The sequence below is a fragment of the Manacus vitellinus genome, unplaced genomic scaffold (assembly GCF_001715985.3).
Source record: "Manacus vitellinus isolate BGI_N305 unplaced genomic scaffold, ASM171598v3 scaffold_1_pilon, whole genome shotgun sequence".
NCBI lineage: Eukaryota > Metazoa > Chordata > Aves > Passeriformes > Pipridae > Manacus > Manacus vitellinus.
Genome location: NW_021939396.1, coordinates 21,574,087 through 21,594,283, shown reverse-complemented (window position 1 = coordinate 21,594,283; position 20,197 = coordinate 21,574,087). Strand labels below are relative to the sequence as shown.

At 38.3% G+C, this 20,197-nt stretch overlaps 1 protein-coding gene across 1 annotated transcript in view; it reads left to right on the top strand.

The window, feature by feature from the left end:
- MTDH (metadherin) overlaps positions 1-7,365 on the top strand; it is a 99,249-nt gene extending 91,884 nt beyond the window's left edge. The window contains exons 12-13 of the mRNA XM_029959285.1: positions 2,751-2,907; positions 4,497-7,365. Of these exons, the coding sequence (XP_029815145.1) occupies positions 2,751-2,907; positions 4,497-4,567 (228 nt within the window). The 3' untranslated portion in view covers positions 4,568-7,365. The remainder of the gene's footprint in view (positions 1-2,750; positions 2,908-4,496) is intronic.
- The last annotated feature ends 12,832 nt before the right edge of the window (positions 7,366-20,197 follow it).

Below are 20,197 nucleotides of genomic sequence, written 5' to 3'. Positions count from 1 at the left end.
TGTCTGTTTTTTTAAAAAAAAACTTAAAAAAAGCAAATACATTGCTTCATTTTAGAAACTTTAGTTGAAAATGTGTAGACAGAAAGCTTGGATTGTGACATCACGGTGGGTTTTTCTGGCATCTAGAGAGAGGCGTACTGGTGCATCCCAAAAGACTATAGCTTTTGCTGTTCGGAAATCTAAACTGATTTGAAATGTATCAGCAGTTAGATTTTATTTTTTCTCACAAGCTGTTGACACTGTCAAAATACAAGCCCAGTTTCAGCAGACTTTCCTCAATTCTTTAGTGTTTATAATCATACCGAAATTCCTAGGTGATTTGGTGATGTAGACCCACACTGTGCTATTTTTGAGGGGCTCGAGAGCTTCTGTTACTCTTGAATCTTAAATTCCATGTGTTCATATATGTGCCTATGTATGTCTGTGCAAGTGGTGACTGAATTAAACTTGGTATGGGGGAAGAGGATAAATGAAACTATTACTAGCATTCTCTGGAACTGGAGTTGATAAAGGACAGCTTGTGAATTGTTGTATCTGACAATGCAGATGGTCTGTCAGTCTTTATCAAATCTCCTTGCCGTCAGATTTGGCTTCATTGTAATTTCACACAGGCAGAGATGCCTTCCAATATTGTTTGACTCAGCTGTTCCAAAATGTTTTAGAAACAATCTGTGATTGATGTGTGAAATGGATGACTTGAGTTTCCAAGGTAGGTAATTTAGTCTTGCTTCAGCAAATGCTCCAAAACATGAGAACCAAATATAAGGGAAAATAAACTGAGTACAAATAAGTTATTATTTAGGATATCCTCATAGACACCAGAAACACCTGAGTGTTGAACATTTCTGTTTCACATCACACTATTTTTCCCATATTATACATTGGGCTTCATTGAAACTTTGCGTTTTATCAGCAGGCATGTTTTAGTTTTAAATGAAGAGATATCTTCGGAAATCCTTCATTTGTAATGCTTCGACAAGTTACTACTTCATTACTAAATCATATTTTTATGCATATAACTATTTATATCTTCAAGTAGACTTCATTCATTGTTACAGGTCTACTTTCTGAACGGATTTGTTAACAGAGAACATCCTAGAAAAGAGTAGTACCCAATTTTTAATGTTTGGTATCACTACCCACTTTTCTGTATCCAAAATTTAGATAGAAATATTTGGAAAAATGTCCAGATAGTGCTGTATGTACCTATATCATTACATTGTCAGTAATACTGCGTGCTGTAATATTCAAGCTGCAACATGTTTGTTAGTCAACCTAGGAGAGCTGAGCCATTAAAATCTTAATTGAGTTTCTTTACCTGCTGGTGGAGTGTGGCTGTCCTAACAAAACTTTGATACCAGTTACCTGAATTGATTACCTTGCATTAGAAACTTTATGTCCTCCTTTTGTTTTAGAATCCACATTTCATTGTGCTAAAGCTCCCTTATTTATGTAGCTGATGATTGCTAACCATTGGGCAACATAAGAATTAGCTAAGCTTGGAACTCCTGTAGGATGGGAGTTCATTTTATCAGCATGGTTGATATATTAAAAAACATTTGAGATTACTAATTTTTCAGTAGATTAAGAGAAATACTGCAATTATAGTTATTAAAAAAACTTGTTTCAGTCTGTGTAAGGGTACAGCAGACTATTCATAAAAGATTAGAGAACTGCTATCCTCTAAATTCATGTGTATGTTTTTTTCAATTAAAGTTGTTTAATTTCTTGCTTAGTGTGATTTGATTAAAAGAAAATTATATCTTTTTGCTCTTTTCTATATTCTGACTGAATTTTTGAGATGCTTGCATTATAGTGATGGAAACAGTACAAACTGGTGACTGTAACATAGGATCTGTGTACATCTGCATCGAGGGCTGGGTGTAGACTTCACTGTTTTGTTGTCAGAGTTCCAGGTCTTGGCCGTTGTGGCACAACTACAGCCATGGCTTCTTAATAACATCCTAAAGTTTGGGGTTTATTGCTTGGCTAAGACACAATTCTAATATGTTCTTTTTTGAAGCCTTTTGCCATTTGTTGACTTGCTGTGGGATCGTACTTTTTATATTCTGACTTTCCTATTGGAATATAAATTTTTTTTTCTGTTTTGCTGTAATTTTAATTACAATAAGTGCTACACACTAAGTTACAGTTATGTCTTGTCTCTGTAGTGGGAACCTTCAAAACCAACTAGATAACTGGAAAATACTGCGAGTATCTTGGCAGTTATTTCTCCAGTAGTTTCCACTGAAATACTTGCAAATATTTGTTATTCTAAAGAAGCATACAGAGTGTTTTGAGCAGCTGATAGGAGTGGCTGCAAATCCTTTTTAAAGTTTGATTTGAGTTTTGAGTTGTGTATTTGGGCCTGTGTAACTTGCCTGTTTGCCTTGCAACCAAATGCATATATGTCACTGTCTTACATCTCTCTTGAATAACTATTCAAGAATCTTTTTTAGGGTCTTGGTGATTTCTAGATTGTTTTCCCTTTTTTTGCATGTGATATATTTTAAGAATTTATTTGTGTGGTTTATCTTTACTTCTATGCAACTAAAAATTTTGGCACTAGATGGCAGTCCTAGTATTATAGCCTCAATTTAAAATTTTGTAGGATTTTAATATTGGCTTAATTTTTCAATGCCATCTTCTCAGCAGCTGCTAAGTATACTGCTAAAATAACACCATGTAAGAGTAATTATTTTATATGACTTAAAAAACTTTTGGAAACTTTTTTTCTGTTTTTCAAATAGTCTGAGGAGGCTCCTTCACTTGCTGTTTCTACTGAGCCATCTGTAATTGTATCAGAGAGCAATTCTGACAAGATCGTTTCCCAAGTGCCACAGATGCTGCAAGAGACAGATGTTTCTAGTCCTAATATTAAGCAAAACAGTGTGCCTCCTCCACAGAGTAAGTATCTCTTGGTGCAATTCCTTTGTCTGAATTCAGGGTGTGCTTTTTCTCCATAGAGCGTGTACAGTCAGAATGCCTTATCCTGGGCTTTGAGTTTTAGAGTGCCATATCGGGTACTTGTGTATCTCATTTATACATCTTACCATGTTTTTAACTTCCTCTGAAGCACCTTGATATATTTGTTTTCATTGTGAGGAAAAACTGGCTTCATATGCTTGAATGACTGAAAATGTCTGTTGGGCTTGTCCAGTCCTTAACAGACATTTGGAGGTACTCATGTACACCATGAGGACTTGAGCTCCATGCTCCGACTGAGGAGTTCTGCCAACACTGTTTCAAAGGCCTGCTTGTGAGCCTTCAGTGGAGAACAGATGGCTGCTGACATAGCAGTTGACAGGATATTTAGCTACCAAAAATTTTGAAAAAATACTAACAATTCAATTTTCAGCCTACTGGGGTTTTTTGACTTCTCAACTTAGCTCATTAGCATCTTTTTCTGTATGCTCCCATGTAATCATATAGGAAAACAGTTGCTTATATTGTAATAGAAAGGTATTGGGTGATGGACTTATTTTTTTGTTGTAGCTTAACAGCACATAGATCAGGCTGAATTGCTGCAGGTATATTGTTTTTTGAAAATATGCTGTGCCCAAAAATGTCAAATGTACCTTCTTGTTGTACGCTGCAAAAGTGCTTCTACCGAAGTACTCACACAGTAATATGGGAAAATTGGAAAGGAAGTCAGGATGTCAAAGGCATTGCTTAAAAAAAAAAAAAGTTGTTTTGAATCAGACTTTTTAATGAAATTAATAAATACTGACAATCCATAATAAGTTCCTGGCTAAGTGTTAAAGTACTAAATGAGTTTTTAATGATTGCAGAATTATGACTTCATAATAATGGTCTCCTTCAACTGCAGTAATTGGCTTCTTGGTTTTCAATACGTGAAACAATGGAATCTTTCAAGTCAATGTGTCAACTGATGCCTTTCTGTTCTGGCTCTAAAATATGAAATCTTTTGTACTGATTCACATCTCAGCAATTGAAAGCACATCTCTTATGTTCAGTATATACACTATTTTACTTGTTTTACCACTCTTGGCAGCCAGCACGTTTTAAGGCAGTCTGTTTTATGAAAAGAATATAGTTTCTTATTGGAACTGCATCTTTGCATAGTTCATTATTTTTAAAAAAACTCTTCTGACATGTCACATATATAGTGACTAAAACCAGTGTAATCTGGTAAAAGTGAGCATTTAATGTCAATTGTGTACATGTACATTATTTTTTAGTTAACCAGAAAATAACAGTGACTCTTTTGTAAATAATACATGTGCAAAATGAATGACTTTTGTTGTGTATCACTCTATGTGTTTGTGGGGTTAAAAAGTAGGTTGAAATTGGCAAATGTTGGTTTAGATGTACTTCAAATTAAACTATTTGGAAGAAGCAGGTGAATAGAACTGCTAGTTGATTGTTCTGAATTACTTCATAATAATATCGTGTGTACTATCCAGGATTATAAAAGTTACAATTCTGTGTAAACATTCCCAGTCCTAACACTATAGTTATGTTTTGTTTTTTAGCGAAGTCTGAAGAAAGCTGGGAATCCCCCAAACAAGTTAAAAAGAAGAAAAAAGCAAGAAGGGAAACGTGAGGTTCCTGAGATGGACATGTGTTGCTGAATATTGTCATGAAGATTATGCTGTTTATGCAATAATTTGTGAACATGTACAGAATTTTATAAAAATTTCAAACACTTTTTAAAAACAGAACTGCTGTGAACACAAACATCTTTAAAAGGAATCAAATGAAAGTAACTTTATGATATAGCAAACAGAACATGCTACATTTGAAAGACATTCTGAAGAGTCTGTTTTTCCAACTTTTGGAGAGAGATCTTAATTAAAAAAAAACTGGTTTTACAACACAGTGCCCTGTTTACAACAGATTATACTCTCATCTACAGCTGCGGATAAAAGATTAATTTCAAGGAAGGGTTTTCTGTAAAAATAATTGTCTGTACAGTAGTGGGTGTTTCTTGCCTCTCTTATGAGTGATGCATTAGAAGCACAGAATGTCAACCATCTGAATTTGTTTCATGCCTAAATCAAAGTGCTTTGATTAAATACATAATCTGCCATATCTTTACAGTAAGTTGGTTAGCAAGTCTGCTAGCTGTTACAGGAATCACAAGTGCAAATCATTAACCATTTGTACAGTGAGACCTTCATGGTTTATTATATGAAGTTAACACAATAAAACTGCTTTGGGTTAAAAGTTTGAGAATGTGATTTGAAACTTGAGTATGGTTCATGAAGTTATTTTTTATAATGTCTACTACCTTACTTGAATTATTGAAGATAACAGTATATTTTTAAGAATGCAGTAATGTGCATAAAATTGGTTTTCTCCTTCATTCCTTACAGTTCTTGGTTGATTCAGAGTCCTATCTAAAACTGTATTCTTTCCACTTTTAAACTCATGGAATGAACTGAAATGAAATGTTTCTTTCCCTTAACACTTGTTAACTTAGCATACCAAATTCTGTTATGTCTCTATTACTAAAAGAAAGCAAAGTTAATTTTTCACTCTCAAATTATTTGGGATTTCAAAGATCTGTTGGAGAACTGGAGTAGCTTCAGACAGCTTTAATTGACATTGTCAAGACCAGTTATCAGGAACACATTTTTTTACTGCCTTAACTTGTAGTACGTAGAATGTGTCTAGACTTCTGGACAGGAGTTAGTGTTTTTATATAAAAAAAAATAAAAAATGATGCAAGTATAGCAGTTGTAAAATAAAGACCATTTCCCGCTTGAAACTGTTAATTGAAATGGCATTTAAGATGTGTTGTCATTTTCAGGTACTGTGTAATGACATGGTATCCAACTGGCAGATGTGTTTGTGTCTGTAGGGCACATGCTCAGCCATGTGCACTGTAAATAGCCTTTACAAATATCTGTTTGATGAGGATGGTAGTTAACATCACCTGGTAAATTCAGTTGAAGAAGAGCCAAGATTTCTTTTCAAATGTTGGCTTCTGATTTTGCGGCACAAACAGAATTATTAACAGCTGTAATGAATGGTACTGATCAACAATCTTGTACTCTTACTGTACTCAACTGCAGTTTGACAGTGTTTCAGGGCAAGAACAGGTAATGCAGCAAGCTGGGTTTGATTGTACTGAAAATGCACCTTGCTAATTGAGAGCTTTCCTGATAAATGGATACTCACTTGCACAGGTATTAACCCCTGTATATCAGGAACATATGACACTCTAAATTCATTTGTTAAAATAAATTGAGCATATTGACAGTATTGATTTATTTACTGGGAGGGAGTAATGCTTGAGAGTGATATCTGTCAAGATTCATGTAAAATAAATTTAGAACTGATACAACTTTTCAAGGAGTATCTTAAGGCAAACATGAAAAATAGGATATTATGAAATCATGCAGCGTCCTTTGCATGTAAATATGATAATTTTACGTGTGGTCTTCATAGTAAAGGTTAAAAGAATACCCTTTGAATTCAGGTTTTTAATGTATGTCTGAAATGTCTGTTTCCAATCTGTATGTTGTGCTACGAGCCTCTTTTGTAGAAAATACAAAGATTTTATGTAATGAAAGAAACTGCCCCCAAGGGCTTTCACTGCATAAATTCTTTTTTCCTCTTGAAGATAAAATTGGTGATATTTCTGGGTTAGTAAGTGCTAGCTCTTGAATAGCTTGTCATTCTGGAAAAAGAAACAAATTAGCTAAAACATAGGAACCCTGCTAATTAACTGCTACTGCTAAGCGGGATCATATAAATACATAGCCTTCCTTCCAAAATATTGTTACCTATTTAGCAGCACCTCTTACTGTTTTCTTAATGTGCAGTTTCAATGTCTTAGAAAGCGAAACTTGCTTTATTTGACATTCATTAAAGAGGTAGTAACTGTATATCATATTGTCTATAAATAGAAACTTGGTTATCTGTGTACTGTCATGTTTCTATGACTAAAGCAGTGGTTAGTCTTAATGATACACTGAATCCAGACTTTGGTACTTGGACAGAGCGAAAAACACCATTTAAAGAAACTTAAAAACTTAAAATTTTTTTTTCTTCTTTTTTTCTTTTTTTTTTTTGAATGCATGGAATGGTTCCATAAATCCAGTATGTTGTTTTTTTCTAAATACTCTGGAATTATTTGTATGTGTAATTTAAACTTGTGATGATGTGTAATTGGATAGTCATGGCATATTTTTATTTCTTTTGTGGGGAGGGAAAGGTGTACAGAATTCATATGTGCTTGTTACAAAGGTAACTGCATTGGTTTGGAGGGGGATGAAAACTGTATTTCTGATGCCCTTTTAGAAGTCTAAAGAAAAAAGTGCAGGAAAAGAGCACTACTTTAATATTTACTAAGAAAGAATGTACATATTAAAAACATTTCAAAATTTATAGAAATACTTCTAGTACTGTTGTGTTGTAACTGAATTGTATCTCATTTGAAGCTGCCCTATTAATAGTTCCTAGCCATGGGATCGTCCTGTGAACAAGGCTTTTGAAAAGTGCAGACAGCAGAGTACATGATTTAAGCAGACTTTCATCTGTTATTAATCATAGTTGTTTTGCTTTTAACTCAACTTGGTTGCCAGTCAAGATTTCAGCTGTTAAAGAAACACAAGTCTCTTGCAGCCACTTGTACATGTAAGTCTCCTTCTGGTGACCATTGAGTACCAGTGAAGAGCAGTTCCAGTTTTTCAAGCCAGTACTGAAAGTTTTCTTCATTGTTCTGCTGTGAATGGAAGGGGGGAAAAAAAACCTAAAACATTAAATTACTTTTTAAAATATTCTGCTAAAAATATTTTACTGTTAAAATTCTGAGTGAATTGCTTCATTTAAGAACATCAGCCAAGTGAATTGGGGGGGCGGGGAAGGACCAGGAAAGGCTGCATGACCGATAGTTCTTAACGTGTAAGTCATGTGGTAACACAATAGATTTTATTTACCACAGGACTAACAGAACTGCTGTTAATTGGGATGGACACTGGGAGCAAAGTGGGACAACTTCTATTTTTTCATGGGTGGAGGGTGGGAGTTATTGTTATCTGTATTTTATATCACGTTATTAATGGTTCACGGGTTGTTCTGTTGAAACTTGGTTGAATTACTAAAATTATCTAGTCTCCATAGTGGGTCCCTTCAGTTGAGGAAACTGTTGAACTTCTGCTGTTTTAAATTTCTGGCTAGTTGTACCAAAGTGAAGGTCTCTGGTGCACTGAAAATCAGTTTCTTTACTGAAACTGTGATGTCTTTAATGTTAGTGTATTTCTGGAAAAGAAAAATGCATTTAAAACTCTTAACATGAAAGTCATGGCTTCAGGGTTTCATACAATTCTCTTAAAGAAAAATGCCTAGGAACATCAGCTCAAAGATGTACATTTTCTGTGTTAATTGTAGCATCAAGTAATCTCTTAACTTGCCTCAGTGTTTTTAATTCAGTCCATGGTAGAAGGTAAGTCATGGATCACTCAGAACCGGATCACCACAATGAACTCAGAAAACGGACTAGTTTGAGATGATTCCTTGTCTTCTACACACACGGTAGTTCCCCTCTTCAACAGGCTCTGACTTATTTCAAATATCTGGTGAAGTATAAACTAAATATGTTGTTACTGGGAGCTGCTCTTTTTTGTTTTTTCAGAGGCCATTCTGACAAAGGCTGCCACAGCTTGTTTTTCATTACTACTATTTCCTTGGCCATCCTTGCCTATGTAGCTAACGAATGAAGTTGTGCCTTGAACTATGTCTGCAAGCAAAGCTCTGAATGGGAGATAACTCCTCTCTGATGTGATTCTGTAACTTGGTTTTGCTCTCAGTCAGCCAGGCTTTAATGTAGCTTTTGAAGAGGCATGTGACTCTGGAGACCAGTGCCTTTCTGACTTGCAGCCAGTTAGCCAAAAGAGTAGGAGCTGTATCAACTGATGGTCTGTCTGCAGATGAGTGGCTGGGTGTATATCCAAGGAGATGTGCAAGGTTTGCTTCTGCTCTGTCTCCAAAGGCAGTGTGAAAGATTGGTAACCTCCCATTTTCACCTGTATGCAGAGGCAGTTACTGAGTGGGGGAAATACCTGCAGCCATGTCTGAAATTCCTGCAGTGAGTTTTCTCAAGAAGGAAGGGATTCCATGAGAAGCTTCCACAGAAGCGAGTGCTAGCAGTTTTTAAGAACACACTTCTGAAAGCACAAAAACAGTTCATCCCCTTTAAAGATAAGGGAAGTAGGTGGAGCAAGAGACCCCCTTGGCTTAACTGAGAGCTTCTGAGTCTGCTCAAAAGCAAAGCATACCAGAGGTGAAGAAGTGGATAAATACCTGTTGAAAACTACATGGACATTGCTAGGGCATGCAGAGATGCAATTAGGAAAGAAAAAGCTCAGCCGATGATGCAGTTAGAAAAGAATAAGCTGAGCTCAAATTGAATTTGGCCAGAGATGTCAAAAACTACAAGAAAGGGTTCTTCAGGTACAGAAGTGACAGGCAGAAGGAAAATACCATCCTGCTGATGAACAAGAGAGGTGAATTAGTCACTAACGATGCAGAAAAGGCAGAGGTTCTCAACGCTTCCTTCACTTCTGTCTTCACCAGCACTGCTGGGCCACTGGCCTTGGGAAGAAAAATCCGAACTGAGGCAAACACAGATCCACTACTGTCAGTGAAGAAGGAGAGAGTATGTGAGCTATTTCAGGATCTTGACCCCTATGAATCAATGGGACACCTGCCTGAAGGTGTCAAGAGAACTGGCTGATACCATTGCAAGGCTGCTCTCCAAAGGCTTTGAGAAGTTGTGGAGTTGGAGGGATGTCCCAGAGAACTGGAAGAAGAAGAATAATGTTACTGCCATCTCCAAGAAGGATTTAAATGAGGATTCAGGAAATTACAGGCCCATCAGTCTTGCTTCGATCCCTGGGAAAATTGTGGAATAAATCCTCCTGAGGGCTATCATATGAAGCATGGGACTGGGAAAAGCCAGCACAGATTCATCAAGGGCAAATCATGCTTGACAAACCTGATGATCCTTTGCAACAAAGTAATTGGCTTGCTTGATGTGGGGTGAGTGGTGGGCATTGTCTACCTGGATTTCTCCAAGGCTTTCAGTACAGTTTCCCACAGCTTGCTCCTGGAGAAAGGGATGGGCTACGGTCTGGACAAGTGGCCTGTTGTGTGGTGGTGGGGAACTGGCTGACAGGCAGCACCCAGAGGTTGTTGGTAAAGAGCTTATTTTCAAACCAGCAACTTGTCATGAGTGGGGTCCCCCGGGGATTGATGTTGGACCCAGCGCTGTTTGATATCATCATAAGTGATCTGGAAGATGGGCTCAAGCGTACCTCGATAAGTTTCCCAATGATACCACCTGAGTGGGAAGGGAGAGCCACCCTGCAAGAAGACCTGGATAGACTGGAAAAATGGGCTAACAAGAACCTAGTGAAGTTCAACAAGTGTAAGGTCTTGCACCTGGGAAAACATAACCCAGGCGTGCAGCACAGGCTGCACTCTACCCAGTTGGGAGCAGCTCTGTGGAAAGGGACCTGAGAATCCAGGTGGACAATAAGATCAATATCAGTGAACAGTGTGCTGCTGTGGCAAAGAAAGCCAACAGGATGCTGGGCTGCATCCACAAGGGCATCACCAGTAGAGATCAAAAAGTCATTATCCCACACTGCTCAGGCCACACCTGGAATACCATGTTCAGTTTTGGTGCCCACTACGCAGAAGAGATATGGACAGGCTGGAGAAAGTCTAGAGAAGAGCAACAAAGATGAAACAGGACTGGGAAGCCTGTCACTGGAGGAAAGTCTGAGAGAACTGAGTTTGTTCAGCATTAAGAAGGTTTAGGGGAGACCTTATCACCACAATCCAGTATTAAAAGGGTGGATGTGGAGAAGATGAAAAGTCCCTATTTACAAGGAGTTATGTGGAAAAGACAAGGGATAATGGATACAAGTTAATCCTGGGGAGGTTCTAATTGGACACATAAGGAGAAGTTTTCACAATGAGAACAATCAATCATTGGAATAATCTCCTCAGGGAAGTTATGGATTCCCCAACATTGGACACTTTAGAGATTTTGTTGAACAGGGTACTTGACCATCTTGTCTAGACAGTGCTTTTTCCAAGAAAGGTTGGATCAGATGATCCTTGAAGTCCCTTCCAATCTGGTATTCTATGATCTCTGGTTACTAGAAAGGAGGCGACATCTTTCCAAATGGGATAGAGAGAATGTTACGATTTATGAAAAGCTACAGATTCTAGGTTAAGAGTTAAATCACCCTGATTTAAAGTTATCTTATTTATAGCTTCAACTAACTAAATAATATGAAGTGGAAAATTAGTAAGTTTGCTAATGAAAAGCTATTCCCTATAGGAATTTCTTATTTGTATACATTGTGATTAGGTATTTCCTCAAACTTTTTTCATTTAAAAAATACTCAGAGGTGCTCAGGCTGTCTAGTTCACTGTCCCTTCTTCTGAGCCTCCTTACCTTTTCTGTCGTTTGATCTGCACACATACAACTCCTGAAAAGCTCCCAAATGTGGCTGCACCAATGTCAACTGCTCTTTCCTTCTGCTTCCCTAGGAAGAGAAGGGCTGCCTGAAATAGGTGGTACTTCCTGTATCCATAATAATCCATACCTTGGGAGCTGAGGTATTTCAGTTGTCTAGCACATGCCAGAACTCTTGTTTTCTCTGTTCTTAGTTCACTTTAGTTACTCATCTTGCTCATTCAAAGCTGACTGGCAAGGTAACCTCTTCCTGACTGTAAGCTTGAAGTATCCCAACATGAGATTGTAATTGGCAAAACTGTTTTTGCAGCCAGGAGGTTTTCCTTGGAGCTTCCCTTCCAGATCTTTATTCAATCTTAGGTAACTCTGTGGAACTCTCATCCAGAAAGCTGGAAGATTGTATGTGTTCCTCATATAGACACACCTGTTTTACCAGGTAACCTAGTGATGAGTCCTCCTCTGTGCCCAGTGAGTTTGGAGCTGTAGGTTGTGCATTAACTGAGGGACTGTGAAATCTCTAGAAGATCTCAGACTAAGCATAAAAAACTGGGTTTGCATTTGAATGAGGTGGGATTTTGTTTTTAAGAAAAAAAAAAATGGAATCACCAAATAACATGAAGCTGGCCAGTTGTGCTTCCGTATTGTCTGAGTGCAGAAAAATTGTGAACAGAAACAGACTACTGTAAAATTCTACATGACTGCTATCTGTCTCTCCATAAGTGGGAAAGTCTATGGCCTGTGTAGAGTAGTTAATATTGGTGTTACATTAAGTATGAGACTCTCACAGTTGTCTTTAACAGGTGAGAGTCCACCTTCATGGTTACCATCTGTCAGCATCACGCCTAGCTGATTATTTTTAAAACACTTAAAAATCTTAATCATAGTGGAAATTTTAAATATTTTCTTTCATTTTGCTGAACTTTTCTGCAGTTTTCATGGACAGAGGCTCAAATAGCTGTCTTCTCTGAACACGTAATTATTTAATTAAAAAAAAAAAGAGAAACCTGTCTTTTTAATAAAAAAAAGTGATGTTACTCAGATTTGACCTGGGTATTGAACACTTTTGAACAGTAATACTAGTACTAAAAAGTATTTAAGTGCTTTTCTGGAGTGCGCTCAGCACTTGATAGAATTGAGCGGGCAAATCAATACTGTGCTATTTTATATTCATATGCTACAGAGAGGCAGTTCAAAGTCATCCAAGTCATGCTGTTAACCGTGGAACTCCTTTGTGATGTCTTAGGAACATTTCTTTTTCTGCAAGTCCTTAGTAGGCATGCAGAACAGCAGGTTTAGTGATTGGTTTTGTAATTATTAAAACACTTTAACTTGTACTGCCTTGAATATAAAAAATACTTTGTAGAGATGCATGATTGAAGGTTCCAAAGCCTGGTGACTGAGAGGGGCAGGTTTTACATACCCAAAGATTGCCATGTGTTTTGGATTTCTGCAATCACATCATGCAAATACTAGACTATGGTCAAACTTGGTCAGAAGTCATGTGTTTCACATCAGAAAATAACTTTTGCCTGATCACTTTGAGGCAGAACATGTTGTGCAGCAAAAGGTCAACATGTGGAAGCAGGATCACAAGTCCTTCACTTTCCCAGCCTGGTTGATTCTGTGATCATGCTGGAACACATTTTCTTATGTGAAGATTTAATGTAGTGTAAATGTCTCTTGAGAGGACCACACAGTGGTGCACCACACATCTTTCAGAGTGTTTTACTTCTGCTTTGTGTTGCTGCTGCATGGAGGACATAATAGTTTGAGGCTTTAAACTCTTTAGACTTAATAATTCCAAATATTTCTTGAGCAGTCCACCTCACAGGAGGTGTTTTGACAAGTTTAACTGAGGGAAGAATTCCTGACTGCAAATTTTGTTCTTTTTTTTTAAATTGTAAATCAGTGGCTCAGCCCCGCTCCAAATGAAGTGAGCTATCATCAGGGTATTCTGTCAGGGCTTTAAGGATGTCTCCATCAGCATGGTAAAACTCTCAGTGAGGGGTGCTATCTTATGAATATGAAGCTATCCCGAGTGGCAGTTCAGTGGTTTAAAGGCTCATATATAGCAAATAGCAAAGGGGAAGGGGAAAAATACACAGATTTGCATTTTCAAAGTATGCTTGGGTTTGGAGAATGTCATGTTGGTGATTTTTATGTTAAAAATGAAAAGGAAGTAGATACTGAGAAGCCGAGCAAACAGTGATAGGTACTTCACTACAGGAATGTGCAACAAGGAAGCTGCAGGATGCACAGGAATGGCATTGAACTGTTACACACCTACCAGCTTGCCCCACTGAGTTTGACTTAATTTCAGAGCACTGTCAGAATCACTTTAAACATTGCTGAATGAGATGCTGAGTTAGAAGAAGATAGAAGGTACTGCTCTCCAAAGTGACAAATTTGTGTCATTCTGGTCTGCAGAGATGGGGTTTCCAAATGCTAAGACTAAGCCACTTGTGTTCCAAAGGTTTGTAAATAGGTTTTTGACACTAAATGAGTTGCAATGGAGATGAGGAGTTAGAATTGTGTCGTATTGCAATCATAGTTTCTCTGTGCCTTTACTAGTCCATTGCTGAATACCAGTGTGAGCTGGGACATCTCTGCAATGTTGGCTCAGTCAGGATTTCCCAAAGTTGCTTCAGGCTATAATCAAACATGTTCAGATGTGCATGCCTATAAAATGCTTTACAGCAATATACATTGATAACCTATATGGGGACACACAGCAGAAAGCAGTGTGATTGTGGGACATGCTTTTGAAGTGATGTATATATTGCACTTGGGGATCAGTTGTCAAATAATGCTATTTCAGTAGAATTATACTGGTATTTATTATGTGATTTGCTATACAAAGCAGAGGATGAAAAATTAGATATATGACTTAAATTATCAATGTTACTTCTGTCATGAGGGATCTTAGGAGGACATTTTGGAGAAGACTGTGATGAAGAGAAGCTGAGCATATCGTTGGTTTCTACAATGAGAAGAATGTTAGCAGCCTTGATCTTTTTTTCTTTAGAAGAGACAATATAAAATATGCAATATTAGAAAGCTTCAGTCTCACTACCCTGCACATACACCTGGCACTGGTGGCTACATCTTACGTAGCTTTAAATCTAAATTTCCTAGCTACGTTTCCTAATACATACAGAAGATTTATAAACTGGAATGAACAATCCAATTAAACTTTCTGCACCATCAGCACTGTACAGAAGTGTTTCCCTTGCTCTTGAAGTAGCAAAAAACCAATATGTGCTGTATCTCTGCACTTCATGAAGGACACACCATGGACCTGTAATTACATATAGTGTATATAAAAGGTGTTATATTGCATGTACAGTACTTGCATTTTGCCTCTGCGTGGGCTGCAGAAAAAGGCAGGTATTGGCTAACTGTGTTTGAATTGCTATTGTGTGCTCAGCAAATCAATCATCAAGGGAATTCAGGACAGACAGCTGAAGGGGACAAACAGTTGACATTTTCACAGTGTAAAGCCACCATCTCCTATGGCACATTCTGCAGGCTTGGCTAGCAGCAAGTGATCTCCATTGGGAACTCCATAATAAGTAGTAGACAGATAAATGAGCAGAGGATGTGACATTATGAGAAAGTTAAGTGCTTTTTTTAGCATAGAAAAAAATACATGTGAGACTGGAAGTTTCTGTAAAGTTCCATGGCAAGCCTCTGCCTGTGGTGAACACTGGTGAGAAGAACTGGATGGCATGCCCTGGAGTTTGCTAAAGAGTCCAGCAGACTTGGAAGAGAGCAGGAAAAGAGGGATAACTCCACAGATATTCAAAGCAATGAGGATGATACTATTCAGTTGCTTTAAAGGTGGTGACAGTTCAGTGCTCAGTTTTTTGGTGCATTTGGCTTAAAGTGCAACTGGGGGAAAGTCTAAGCAGGCCCACAGGTAAAGTGTGAGTTACTGCTTGAAACCTGACTGGCACCTAAAAATACAAAACTGGGAAGTGTTTCTTGTGTAAGTTACAGACAATAAAAAATTAGTTATGGAAGATGTGTTGTTTTAATTCTTATTTACTTAAAATAGTATGGGTTCTCTATAGAACAGAAGAAGATGATTTATTACTGGACTGAGATTGTCAATAGAAGACAACGATGCCTAAAAGAAAATTCAGGGAGAAAAAACTCTGAGGCAAATTAGTTTTGAAGGTGAGATAAGGAAAGGGTTTTTAATTTGTGCCTAGGCATAAGATTACAAGATGTGCACGTGCCCCCCGTGTCTCAGAGGTTACAATTTATAATACTGCCTGTCCAATCCGAGGTTTTCCCACCCTGTGGCTTTTGCCCTGATCCACACCCCATCCCACCCCCTGGGAATTGGGGCTGGGGGTTTTTTGGGATGCTCTCTTCATCGACCATCATCTTCTTCAGAGCACAAAGGGTATACGGTTACCCATAGTTTGACTGTACACTGCGGTTTAGGCCAAGGTACAAGTGTTCTCTAAACAAAATAGAGACAAGAGACTAAACATTTTCTAAGGGAATTCAGGGGATAATTGATATGGGGAGCATGGAATGGGGTAATAGGGTTGGGGAATGTGTATAGTTACTATGCTAAGGGTAAGGGAATAAAGGCTGCTGCTTCTAAATCTACTTCTACTATATAACTACTTCTAAAGCTCATAAAAATTAGGAAAATCAAAAAAATAGATGGACCTTAAGGCATCAACAAAATGATCATGACTTCTACTAGGTATAAGCAAAAAAATAATCCAAACAAATTTGTAAACAGAACATGCTTGATGATCAAAACTATCTCCTTTACCAAAAGAAAAAACAGTAAGCTTTTACAAGAAGGGGAAAAAAACCATAATCACATAGTGAAAAAGGGGATAAAATCTGGCAACTTTCCCAGTGTTGAGCCATAGTCAATTGAATCCATAAATTAAACATTAACTAATCTAACTAATGGAACTAAAAGGAAATAAATGTTATTTGATGTATATTAGCTTTTCTTAGAAGGTTTGCCTTTCCTATCAATCAAAGACCTGTGACCTCTCTGACCGCAAACTCAACAGAATACTAAAACCTGTTACTGAAATTTCCTTTGCTCAAGCAACCTGGCAGGCAGAGAGACTGCTGGCAACATAACAACCAATTTATCCAACAACCCTGTCTCATCCTCATATGCTGTAATTTATGTTCTATAATTGGCTACAGATTATGGATAAAATGTCCCAGTCAGTTTAATACTGTATCCAGCATAAGCATTCAGGCCAAAAGACAAAAAAAACCTTCAAGCATGACCTTCCACTGGGTTGGCATAGTAAAAGGTCAAGTGTAAATCTCGGGATGTTTTAATTTGCGTAGTGAAGAGGAATGGGGGGTACAATCCCAATACTGTGTCCCTTGACTGAATAAATGCTGTTATGCCTGCAGTTTTAAAGGCTTTTACAAAACTGTCTAGATCCCTACGTTACTGAGAGAAACAGTAAACATACTTAAAGGACTGGAAGCATTGTCAGTTGAGCAGAGAATTAATTTATCAAAAAGACTTGGAGAAGAGTTTGTGTAGAGTAGAAATTACTAGGATATGAGGTGCTAAAGGGCTCATTAGCCTGATGGAGGAAGAGATGATGAATTTTACTCTGATAGAGGACACCTGCACTTATCAGTTTGGTTGATAACAGTTTCAATCAGTGGTGGTGTCTCCACTTAGTATCTTCAGGTACTCTGAGCCAGCAGGGTGCAGGAAGCCAGAGTTCTTCTATCCCCCTTGGTGTAAATTGGGGTACAAGGTTTAGCTGGGAGAACTAAAGTGATTACAAAAATTCGCAGAGTTCTCAAGGCAAAAGGAGACAAAATTGCTGTTCTTTATTACTGGGTACTGGCACAGCAAGGCTCTACCTACAGTGTTACATATGTTCTGCAAGGCAAAACCTGAGCCTCTGGCAACTCTGTGCCAAAGTGCCTAAGAAAGAACAGCATGGGCAAGGGAGAGGAGAAAGGCAGTGTACACAGAAGACCCAGATAGTTTTGGAAGCAGGCATTCTGTGCTGCAGAAGATAAGCCTCTGAGGAGACTGCAGCCTGTGGAAAGCACACTGGATCTCAAGATGGGCTTCCAGTACATATTACCAAACTGCAAATCTACTGCCAAGCAAATAATTAGATAATTGCCTAACCTATTTTTGAGGTTTCTAATTAATGTAGCACAGATCATTTCTTCTCACCCAAAACGTTAAAATTAATCTGTGAGGCTGGCGTGAATGAGAAGGCCAGGAGAAAAAAGAGCTGGATCTCAGTGTACTGCAGAACTCACCAGGCTTCTTGAGTCCTATAACTTCACAGCAAAATTGAGAGGCTTTCAAGTCAGAAAAGGGGAAAGGAAGGATGCACTAAAGCAAGGTTTTCCTTGGAGAACATTTAAGCTCTTGGCAGGGCAACATATCATAATTTTAATGATAGGGTTTTTATAACCTGCAACTTTAAAACAGAATTAAGAAGCTGTGGCCCAAGGAAGCTAGAGTTGCAAACGCACTTTACCATCAGGAAAGAAAATGTGTAAGTATATCAGTTTTCTAAGATATTAGAATCACTATCTTCTATGAGGCAAATTGTGACAAAATATCCCAGTAATGAGCTAAAAGGTCCAGGCATTTCTCTCAACAATTTTTAGAAGCAAAAAAATAAAAGAAAGACAAAACAAAACCAACAACCAACTAACTGTTTGTTGTCCATTATTTGGTATTGAAACATGAGAATTTGACTAGCTCTGTGCAAGCGGTTGCACACCAAACTCTGTCATTGTGATGGCTTTCTTACAGGCTTCTGAAACGTATTCTGAGTTGTAACATGCTGGAGAGAAAATACTATTCTCACTCTGATCTTTTTTATACAAACCAGTAGAATGAATGGCCTCTTGAACCCAAACTGAATTGTGCCAGCAGTCCTATTTGATTGTATGTTGGCCAGTCTTTGTGGCAGAGAGATAGTGTCAGACTTTTATTTGGAGGCTTATGTTTTTTAGAAAGCACAGGTGTTTTTTAAACTTAGTCGTATTAAAGATTTCATACCTGAATCATTTGCAGCCATCATGAAACACAAGCTCTGGAGCAAGCTGAACAAAAGCTTAGACTTTTAAAATGACTCCTTACTACAATCACAGTCAGTTTCCCAGTGCTGTCACCTCCCTGTGCCCAAGGACAATATCCAGACCTTGTTTTCTGGACAATGTTTTACCCTTTTCTTATCTTGTCTTATCCTGGCCAAATACAAAACGAGTAACGTCTCTGCTCCCTCTGGAGCACGTGGCTAATCCCACAAGCAGAAGATGGGATTCCCTTGAGCTGCCTTTTTGTTTATGTGCTGTAGGCAATGCTGGGCAACAGTGTAATTGAATTATTCAAGGCCAGTTGAACTATGCTGCACCATTTCTGTGGACTGTGAGTACAGACAGAAGGTGGGAACGAGAGGCAAATTCTAAGCCAACTGTTCTCTTCCAGCAATCTTGTTCAGATGAGTATTAAAAAAGTTGGGAAGAACCAGTAACCAATTTTAGTGAGCACTAGAAAGCACAAGAAACTGCCAAATGTATCAGAGCATCCTCTGGCAGGAGGAAGAAGTTGTCCCTGGAGTGAGAAGGTTACGGGGAACACATGGAGGAGTACAGAGCAGAAACAGGACATATGCTGGACATATAAAAATATAGAATATTTTTAACAGCTCGAAGCACAGAGAATGAAGAAAATGAAGAATGGCAATGAAGAAAAGTTGGGTTGGGTCCCTCCCCAGTTAGCTAGTGTAGCTCTCAGTGTGTGCTATGGGGAACCAGTGGCTGTCTGAAATGAGTTTAGTGATTACAGCTCTTCTGTGGTAAGGAGGGGCAGGTGGGAGCCATGAGTCTGCATTTCTCTTCTGGATACATCCTACAGCCTTCACGCTGATCAGTGGCTAAGCAAGGGTGTGTGCAGTGTTTAATTTCAGAGTTGAATGTTCCCTTGGAAAAATTTCTTACCATACCATGGATTCCACTGGAAAGATTATCTACTTTTAGCACAACTAAAACAAGTGCTTGTAAGTAGGCTGTTGATTCACTTGATTTTATATCATTTTTCCAAGCAAGGCAATGATACTGGTCCTGTTCAAGTTTTGATGTATAAAGCTGACAATCTGGAGTGCCTCTTGTACCTCTAGGAACCTTGACAAAACTCAGGTGTCATCCAGTTCAGAAGTCCCCATTGCATCTTGAATGATCTTTCACCATCTGGGTGTAAGATCAGGTATGCTGGACTCACAGCCATCTCAGTAAGAAGTGTTTGTCATTTCTCGTTTTATAAGGCAAAGTGAATGGCATGGTGGCTTTACCTATGGAGACTGTGGTTATGGGTCAGTAAGTGTGGCAATACTCAGCCTCTGAAGCCTCCCCGCAACCAAAACCTCACCAAGTAAACCAAGTGCAGTTGGTTATAAATCAAGAGTGTGATGTGAAGCCTAATGTTTCCTGATTTTTCTCATCAGGCTTTTTGAATGGAAATTAATAATTATACAGGAAACTGCTCTGAAGTGATTAGTGTTCATCTGCTCATTCTTCATTCCTTTTTCTTCTGAGAATAAGGAGATCAAAGCCACTGATGGGAAACCATGAGCAAAAGCAGACATGAAGTTCATTTCTCCTTACAGAGATGAGCATTGTGGTGCGAGATGTTACAACCAGTGACTGTCTCCAGGGCCTGGAGTTTCTGCTGCCTGTCTGCTAAAGGCCAGA